Source organism: Penaeus chinensis, chromosome 5, assembly GCF_019202785.1.
Source record: "Penaeus chinensis breed Huanghai No. 1 chromosome 5, ASM1920278v2, whole genome shotgun sequence".
NCBI classification, from domain to species: domain Eukaryota; kingdom Metazoa; phylum Arthropoda; class Malacostraca; order Decapoda; family Penaeidae; genus Penaeus; species Penaeus chinensis.
This window is the reverse complement of record NC_061823.1, coordinates 24,952,906-24,962,905: the sequence shown is the minus strand read 5'-3', so window position 1 is coordinate 24,962,905 and position 10,000 is coordinate 24,952,906. Positions and strand designations below refer to the sequence as shown.

Here is a 10,000-nt window from a genome sequence, read left to right as displayed (position 1 = left end):
GTATCTGTATAACAGGCAAAAGGTAGACAAGTAATAAATATGACCGGGGACTGCATATGGATTTTTTTTTTCCCTTCTTATCCCACGCCCACCTCCTAAGACGCCCTTTCACCCCAACCATCCCCCTGAAGTCTCTACAAATACAATATCGATTGACATCAGCTGGCACGAAGCTGTTTATGCTAGTTCTGTGCAGGGAACGATAAGGTTGATTCATCTTGCAAATTATTATATTTTTTCGACTCAATATACCATAGCAACATGTTCTATATGCATGAATGCACTTTGCTAATAAGATTTATTACAGCCCAAAGCTAAAGGGAAGACTAATAAGATATAGCGTGTTTTGCCTTCACCTTCCCGAAAAGCCTCGATATACAGTTCGCTGCCGACGTTAACGGTTACCAACCACAGTCGCCCTTCCTGTCCGTCACTCCTGCATTCCTCTAACCAGTCACCGCCCACGCGGTAATTGAATAGGGAACAGATCGCGCCCGTGAAAAGCAACAAGCCCCTTCTCGCCACTTTGAATCATGTTTTACATCCACATTCATCATCGTCCGCAAGACTACGTGACTGTGTTGTGGCGATTTGTTATGCCTTACAGTATTCTCTTAATTCTGCGAATTAAGCCGCAGATTGAGCTAAAATATCAACAACACTGCCAAACTTCCTGTGGTGCTCTTGAAAGTCAAGAGTACAACAATAACATTACAGTAAAATGACTGGTAATGGATATATCGGTTATAAATGAAAGAAGAATATACAAAACATGTGTAAAAAAAAGCTAAAATACAATTATCCCATAAACGAATTATGTTACAATAGCTGTCTCGTTAAAGTCTCACTTACAAAGCTATCCGGTTTTATATTGATAAACAAGGTAAGTTTACCAGCATTTATAAAGAGAACCCACTGTGATGAATTATCATTCTTATAAACTTGAATACTATTCTTTCATGAAATAACAAAGGATTGGAAAACTACAGGTCATAAATATTCCATGACTAATTGACAAAACTGAATTATCTTTTTCAGAAAAATCAATAAACAAAATGCTTCCCATTCGTGAGAAACCATACGTATTTCTTATTTCTGGGTAGTTTTATGCATAATGTTATATACTTCTATCCACTTTATGTTTGTTAGTTTGGTATAGACTACTAATAAGACAAAAGTCATTAGGGAATTCTTGTTGCTTGGACTTCACTAAAGTGTCAAAAGTATTGTAAAATGACAAAAGAGAATGGTGACCCTGTCTTTTATTTGTTCCACTGCCATCCATCTGACAATAATGTTCTTTAAATATGACTACAAAACAAGCATATCGGCATTACACATAACGCTTACTGTATATGAATATATTTACATGTAATTACTAGCATATATCAATAACTATATCTGTGTCTATCAATCTAAACTCATGCACACATGCATGCATCCATACACCTACGCACACACCCACCCACCCACAAACACACACACACTTATTTATCTATCTTTATATTTATAATTATATCTAGAGAGAGCGAGAGAGAGAGAGAGAGAGAGAGAGATAACTATTTGTATGTGTGTGTGTGGTGTGTGTTTGTGTGTGTGTGTGTGTGTGTGTGTGTGTTTAGTGTGTGTGTGTGTTTAGAGTGTGTGTGGCTATATGGGTATGGGTGTATGCATGTATGCATGTATATATGTTTGTGTGTGGATGAATAAACAGACAGATATAGCTATTGATATATACAGGTAATTGCATAGATGTTACACATCCTATATGGGTGGATGCATACATGCATGTATATATATTTGTGTGTGGATGAACAGACAGATATATACAGGTAATTGCATAGATGTTACACATCCAAAGGGGTATTAACAGCACGAAAACTGTAACCTATTGTAATCTCTCTCTCTGTCTCTCTCTCTCTCTCTCTCTCTCTCTCTCTCTCTCTCTCTCTCTCTCTCTCTCTCTCTATATATATATATATATATATATATATGTGTGTGTGTGTGTGTGTGTGTGTGTGTGCGCGCGCGTATGTGTACACGCACACGCATACACACACACACACATATATTTATATATACATACGTATATATATATATATATATATATATATATATATATATATATATTATACACATACTTATCTATCTATATATGTATATATATATAGAGAAAGAGAGAGAACAGTGAGAAAGGGAGAGAGAAGGCATTACTATACGTCCGTACATGCATACATACATATGTATACACACACTTACACATATATTTAATTAATTTATGTGTGTGTGTACACACACACACACACACACACACACACACACACACACACACACACACACACACACATACAAACACGGTGTATATGTGTATGGGAATGCAAATGTACGGTGCTTCCCTTCCATTGGCGCCGTAAGCATGTGTTTACATTACTAAATTGGTAATCCGGGGCTGGTAAAAAAAAAAAAAGAGTTTGGTTAATAAGCATGACAGTGTATATCTGCTTCTAGTCTCCAATTAAGGCTGATTTTTTATAAGCCAACAAGACTGATGCAATAATGCCAGTTTCTGTGTTCTCTTGCGTTTGTTTGTATATTTACCATTTGTTTATGAATTGGATACTGGCCGTATCTATTCTTTTTTTGTTTATAGAAAGCATTATTAGTAAAGTAAGGAAAAAAACAAGTACTAGCCATTATAATTATTTACAAATAGATATATCACATATAAATAAATAACAAATCGTTACTCTACGCATAAGTAGCACTTTAACGAAGGGAAGTAGGATGTTACAATAACAAATGTGGGGTTGTCGTTTGAGTTCAGTGGGAGGCCACTTTACTGAGGTTGACCATAGTGGCGAACAGGTGCGGCTTGTCCCTGGCTTGATGACTGACGTTGTTCTTCGCGGGCGCGAGCTTCGAGTTCAAGTCGTCCACGCTCGATCTGCTCGAGGGCGTGGGCGGGAATTGGGTGGGGGAATGCAGGGGCGACGGGTAGGAAGGGCGACTGTGGTTGGTAACCGTTAACATCGGCAACGAACTGAAGATTGAAGATTTGGCCGTCTGGGAAAGTGAAGCTGAAACATATCCATAGTGCCTTATATATTAAAAAGTAATAAACAAACGTAAAAATAAACATACAGACACAAAGAAACATACAAATATGCATGATAGATATCTATATCATTATCATTCAAAGCCCTTTGCACATACAGAGGTAAGAGCAATAATTTGAAAGTAAGAAATGCAAAAATGTGCTAACCTCACGGTTCCCTGTTGAGCGCCACCCGGACCGCCAGACTCGCTCCTGACGATGCCATCTCCAGTCTCAACATCAAAGCTGTAAATTCCGTCAGCGGCAGGATGGACTCGCTCGTCGCGGATGATGGGGATCTGCTGAACGGGCGAGGATGTGTGGGGCGCAGGGGCGTCGTAGGAGAGAGGCAGTCTCTCAGCCGCAACCACAGCCACCAGCAAGGAGAGGAACAGCTGGAACATTGCATTTTTGTGAGTACAACATTCAGTTTTTGCATTACTATGTTAATATTACTCAGCATAAAGTCACATTTCTGAGAAACATCAACTCACTGTATTCATTTTACTAGTGTTGACGTCCTTCTCGTGTCTGCAGCAGGAAGTGATGCTGCTTCGCACGCCTGACATCTTTATATACGTCTCAGAGAGGAAATGTAGGTCGCGACGAGACTTAACATTTACATTTCCCTTTTTTAAGCCCTGTTACTTTAGGCGGCATCTTTACTCAACATAATATCACCATCAGGAACAATCAGCGGTAAGTAGTAATTCCTCGATCTATCTTTTCTTGAAGTTATTGTTAAGGCCAGAATGGCTGATACGGAAATATTTGCTTATAGTTGCTGATGATGTATTCATATATATAAAAACTTATATATATATGTATATGTATATATATCGTATATATATTCATAAATAAATATATATATATATATATGTATGTATGTATCTACAGCACACACACACACACACACACACACACACACACACACACACACACACACACACACACACACACACACACACACTTACATATATGTATACACACGCAGACGTGCACGTGTGCACCATATATGGAATAAGGATTGCTCGATATAATTGCATTCGGAAGCAACAAGTTTCCTCGGTTGTATAGTGGTTAGTATCCAAGTCTGTCACGCGGGAGACTGCGGTTCGATTCCCCGCCGGGGAGGAGGAAATATTTACGAACGGAGAGGATGAACTATGTATGTAGGATAACCCCTAGGGATTATTTCGAGAAAAGCTTGGGACTTGATTAATATTTGATACCAGTGCGCCCGCTGTGTTGAGGTTAATCTTCTCAACGAAATTAGATCCTGAAGAGAAATAATTAATTTTGTTACTATTCAAGATATGTGGAACTAATTAGTGTCGATGTATGTTTCTTACATACTACAGATGGAAATCATATACGCGTATAGAAGTCCCCATTTATTCCCTGGAACTCATGTGTCGGAGCCTGTTAATTCTTGATTCTTCGTGATTGTGCCGTTTAACAACAGTATGCTTTACTGCAAAAAGAAGTAGATTCATTTGCCGTTTTATACATATTCACACACGGTTAACGTCAATATGTTTCAAAAATCCAGAATGCCGCGCATTGCCATGTTTTAGTGCTTGACATGTTTCCTATCTTATGTTGATGTTTGCACACACACACACATACATGCATACATACATATATATACATATATATACATATACATATATATGTGTATATACACACGTGTGTATACACACACATATATATATATGTATGTATATATGTATGTGTATATATTCAAATATATGTATATATATATCTATGTATATATACACATGTATTTATTTATTCATATATATGTATGTGTATATGTATACACATGTATATATAATTATGAATATGTTCTATATATATTTATAAATATGTAAGTATGTATGTATCTGTCTATCTATCTATATATTTATCTGTCTATCTATCTATCTACCTATGTAGAGATTGTTTTCTTTGTTAAGGCGACATGCATTGATAATAGATAAAAAATTACAAAGACAGCAGCAATAATAACAATAATGATAATAATATTGTATGTGTATGTGTATGTGTGCGTGTGTGTGTATAATATGCAAATACATAAATGTATACTTATATATATACATATATAAGAACAAACAGTAGGACGTGATCATTTCTGTTAAAAAATCCAGTATTTCCAAATCCTTTTACCTCCCCGCATGTAAAAAGAAATAAGCACAAAAAAGACACTACCAGCACCTGGCATTATTCCCTGGAAGTGAATGTTTACAAGATGTTTCCATAGCAATTTTGACCTGCATAATAGCTCCTAAGAAACCTAATTGAAGTAATTACTACTCAATAGATAACTCTGGATGCTTCATGATGGATAAATAAAGATGCAGCCTACAGCAACTGAGTAGAATGTGTACTTTAAATCTCGCAGCGACCTACATTTCCCCTCTGAGACGTATATAAAGATGTCAGCGGTGCGAACCAGCATCACTTCCTGCTGCTGACACCAGGACAATCAACCCCATCAGATATGAAAACCGTAAGTTTATCGTTTCCAGTACTTTTCACCCCTAGTAATACTAACCATTCCTAAAGCAACCGAATGATTACGATAAATGAACGTTCCAGTTGGTTGTGTCCTTGCTGGTGGTTGTGGCTGTGGCTGAGAGACCGCCTCTCTCCTACGACGCCCCTGCACCCCACACGTCCTCGCCCGTTCAGCATATCCCCATCATCCGCGACGAGCGAGTCCATCCTGCCGCTGACGGAACTTACAGCTTTGACGTTGAGACTGGGGATGGCATCGTCAGGAGCGAGTCTGGCGGTCCAGGTGGTGCACAGCAGGGAACCGTGAGGTAAGTTGAATCTCTCTCCAGATTACGTAAATAGCAATATCTCTATATTTTTATATAATGTACGCACATACATATCCTAGGTATAACAGTCTAGGACAATAGAAACACTCACACGTTTCATTACTGTTTCAGCTTCACCTTCCCAGATGGCCAAATCTTCAGTCTTCAGTTCGTCGCCGACGGTAATGGTTACCAACCACAGTCACCCTTCCTTCCTGTCGCCCCTGCATTCCCCCACCCAATCCCCGCCCACGCCCTCGAGCAGATCGAGCGTGGCCGACTTGAACTTGAAGCTCGCGCCCGCGAAGAGCAACGTCAGTCGTCAAGCCAGGGACAAGCAACCCCTTCTCGCCACTATGGTGAACCTCAGTAAAGAGGCCTGCCAGTGAACTTCAACATACTTATATTTGTTATCGTAACATCCTAACATCTTTCATCACTTTGTTACTTGTGTGTGGTATAACGATTTGTAGCTTATATACGTGTGAGATTTCTATAAACATAGAGCTATAGTTTCGAGTCTGCTTCCTGTCTGTCCTAATGAGGCCTTGTTGACTGAAAACAAAGTTGGAAAATTTAAAATAAGGACAATTCAAATGTTTTGACAATTGTGCCCTTATGTATCATGCATTACACCATACCGAAAGTTTCGTTAAAAGGCAAAAATATATTCTAAGAACAAACATGTGATAGATACTACAACATAAAATTCACATTGAAGTGTAAAATAAAAAGGGTGTAAATCTCACATGATATAATAACAAAAAAAAAAAGGGCATTGTTGCATTAATCTCGTTGGGATTAAAATCATCAGTTACTTGGTCTTCACCAGCCGTAGATTCCGGTTGGGCAATATAAGCACGTGCTTACAGCATGAAGAGAATGTCTGGTAGCAACTGAACTCTTGGAAACAGTAGATTAAGACTGTAGGAATAATATACTAAAATAACACAGCAACTAAATTTAGGGTGTGTGTCCTAGGAAGTCATCTGAGTCAGAGATACGTCTAAAAGGCACCATTTAAAGACCGTGCATAAGGCATCAGTTGGACATTCATTTAACAGACGAATGGAAAAACTGAAGGTTTTTAAAATCATGTTCTTTTTATCTACTTTTTTAATGAAAATTAATGTTATTGTTACGTCTAATTTTTATTATCAGCATTATTGTCACCATCATTATCATTATCATTTTTACTGTACGTCATTCTTGACTTAAGCATTTATTCAGATTGTTTTCATACATATAATAATAATATCTGGTAGTTTAAAAAGTTTTAAACACTCAACGAAATATAATTTATCTAAAAAAATCATATAAATAAACTTGTTGGTCGATACCCCTGTACTTTTATCAATTAAACATCTTTGGTCTGTTCATTCAAAGGCCTATGCTCATAAATCAGATGGATTAATACTCATCTGTAAGTATCATTTAGAAGTAATGTTAGGGATATGACTCAAAACACTCAAGTAAGTACGATTGCAACTATTCGCTTGAGCGAATAAATTACCTGAGAAATCTATAGCATGTGTATCTTAACCATTTGAAATTTTCGACGGGAAAAGGTGATTTCATCTGCTCTTACTTTGTCAATGCAAACCGTTAAAACTGTGTGCACTGAACTTGTGACCATAAAATTCCTCAGGTTAGTCTTATATTTATAGTTTCTTTATAATCCAAAGATTAAATTTAATTAGCTCTATATATGGTCTACTATATCGAGGTAGCATATATATAGTATATGGTACCAAGCAAAGCTATATGTAAATAGTGGAAAACCGAGATTTTGTTTCCTTGTCTCACAAAATTATTAAATCCTTTAGTTCTATAGGTCGTTTAGAAAGTACTGCCAATCTAGATTCATATTTATTTACAAATATATATAACAAAACGTTATACGGCATTCACACAGTAAACGATGGAGAAAATGAGATTAGAATACGATAAGATAACGGGAGCATAATGTCATAAAGTAGGAGTGGGAGAAAACTAAGGCTGGCCGTAGTTGCGAGCAGGTGCGGCTTGTCCCTGGCTTGAGGACTGACGTTGCTCCTCACGGGCTCGAGCTTCGAGTTCGAGTCGACCACGTTCGATCTGCTCGAGAGCGTGGGCGGGGATTGGGTGGGGGAATGCAGGGGCGACGGGCAGGAAGGGCGACTGAGGTTGGTAACCGTTAACATCAGCGACGAACTGGAGATTGAAGACTTGGCCATCTGGGAAGGTGAAGCTGAAGGAAACCATCGTTTGTCATACATACATACGTACATACATATTATATGTATAGGGGGCGTCCTGTGTACCCGACACAGGTAGACACTTTTCTGCATAAGTGGAGAAATGTGAAGGGAAAACGAGCTAACCTGACGGTTCCCTGTTGAGCGCCACCTGGTCCGCCGGACTCGTGCCTGACGATGCCATCCCCAGTCTCAACGTCAAAGCTATAAGTTCCGTCAGCAGCAGGATGGACTCGCTCGTCGCGGATGATGGGGATCTGCTGTACGGGTGAGGATGGGCGAGATGCAGTGGCGTCGTAGGAGAGGGACGGTCTCTCAGCCATAGCCACAGCCACCAGGAAGGACAGAACCAGCTGGAACGTTCATACGTGTGAGTAAATATAGTTGATCTCACCAATTTTATACTACTAACACTATATGGCATTTGATAATTGAGCCAGAATGTTAAGAAACAGACTTACTGTCTTCATGTTGACAGTATTAATGTACTTCTAGAGCAGACTGCAAGAAGTGATGATGGTTCGCAGGTCTGACACCTTTATATACCTCTCAGAGAGGAAATGTAGGTCGCGATAAACCGTAACATTTACATTCCCCTTTTTAAACACCTGTTCTATATACTTTATATGTATGTGCATATATATGTGTACATTTGAACACATATATGCGTAGCAATTGATATAAAACACTGTATTACATACACACATATCTATCGATATCTCTCTATATATGTTTAAGATATATACTTATATTTTTTTTCGGCAGTGTAGTGGTTCTTATACAGAACTACACACACACACACACACACACACACACACACACACACACACACACACACACACACACACACACACACACACACACACACACACACACACATATCATACAGCTTATATTGAAAATAATTTCACCTCATTCAGGCATTTCTAATTTAAAGTTTCTGGTCCCCTTCAAACCCAGGGATTGTAAGTAATATAAATTGAACATCTACAGTTAAAGACAAGACGTTTAAATGTATTTCTTCGTTTTCGTTGAAAAAAAAAAAATGTTTCATTACTTATCTATTTAGAATTTCAAGAGTGGAACGATCGATGCTTGGTTATTCGAAATAAATAAGAAAAGAAGAAAAAGTAAACAGATGGCACGAACATAGTGAAGAATGACATAATTAGTAATGTGTGAAAAATAATTAAATATCAATAAAAAACAGACGGATATATTTCTATTTTTTTCTCCTAATATCGAATTCCTCGATAATACAGTGGTTAGTATCCCCGCCTGTCACGCGGGAGACCGGGGTTCGTTTCCCCGCCGGGGAGGAAAGTTTTACTACAGAGACGACGATCTTAACATAGTTCACCCTAGAGTTCATTTCACGTATTTCTAGTAACGCATATGGCAGCAGCTATGTTTAAGTTGAGACCGGTGCGGCTGTTTTCAAGTAATTATCATTTGTTCCACGAACAAATAATCTGCATCACCACTTGCTCATCCTATCATATCTAAAACCCCTTGTAATTTGATGCGCATTGGCTATGGTAATGCTCAGGAAATCTCCCACAAATAGATAAGAGTAATCATAATCCTTACTATATTTTACCATTTATTTTTATCGTAATATGTCAGCATAACACACTTTGTTTTATACACACCCAAATAATCCGTTAACGAAGTTTTGATATTCTTATAGATACTTGGTTTATGTGACTGCAGAAAAGGTCCTTTTGCTCAAAATAAGGCATCTAATTATTTGTAATCTACTGAACAGGTGGATCAAATGAAGGGACCAAGTCGATAGATTGATGAAGGCAGTTGGTGATATATATATTATGGTCTGATAT

General features: G+C 38.0%; 3 protein-coding genes across 3 annotated transcripts; 1 reads left to right on the top strand and 2 right to left on the bottom strand.

The window, feature by feature from the left end:
- Positions 1-2,669: 2,669 nt before the first annotated feature.
- Positions 2,670-3,663, bottom strand: LOC125025553 (cuticle protein AM1199-like). Its single transcript, XM_047613574.1, has 3 exons — positions 3,589-3,663; positions 3,263-3,489; positions 2,670-3,077 (listed from the first exon to the last, which is right to left on the bottom strand). The coding sequence occupies exons 1-3, from the start codon at positions 3,661-3,663 to the stop codon at positions 2,837-2,839; spliced, it is 543 nt and encodes a 180-aa protein (XP_047469530.1). The 3' UTR covers positions 2,670-2,836.
- Positions 3,664-5,558: 1,895 nt separating this feature from the next.
- Positions 5,559-6,434, top strand: LOC125025897 (cuticle protein AM1199-like). Its single transcript, XM_047614221.1, has 3 exons — positions 5,559-5,606; positions 5,696-5,922; positions 6,055-6,434. Exons 1-3 carry the CDS (start codon positions 5,598-5,600, stop codon positions 6,293-6,295), a joined length of 477 nt encoding a protein of 158 aa, XP_047470177.1. The 5' UTR covers positions 5,559-5,597; the 3' UTR covers positions 6,296-6,434.
- A 1,344-nt stretch (positions 6,435-7,778) lies between these two features.
- LOC125025552 (cuticle protein AM1199-like) lies at positions 7,779-8,629 on the bottom strand. The gene is made up of 3 exons (XM_047613573.1): positions 8,621-8,629; positions 8,286-8,512; positions 7,779-8,152 (listed from the first exon to the last, which is right to left on the bottom strand). The coding sequence occupies exons 1-3, from the start codon at positions 8,627-8,629 to the stop codon at positions 7,915-7,917; spliced, it is 474 nt and encodes a 157-aa protein (XP_047469529.1). The 3' UTR covers positions 7,779-7,914.
- Between the last annotated feature and the right edge of the window lie 1,371 nt (positions 8,630-10,000).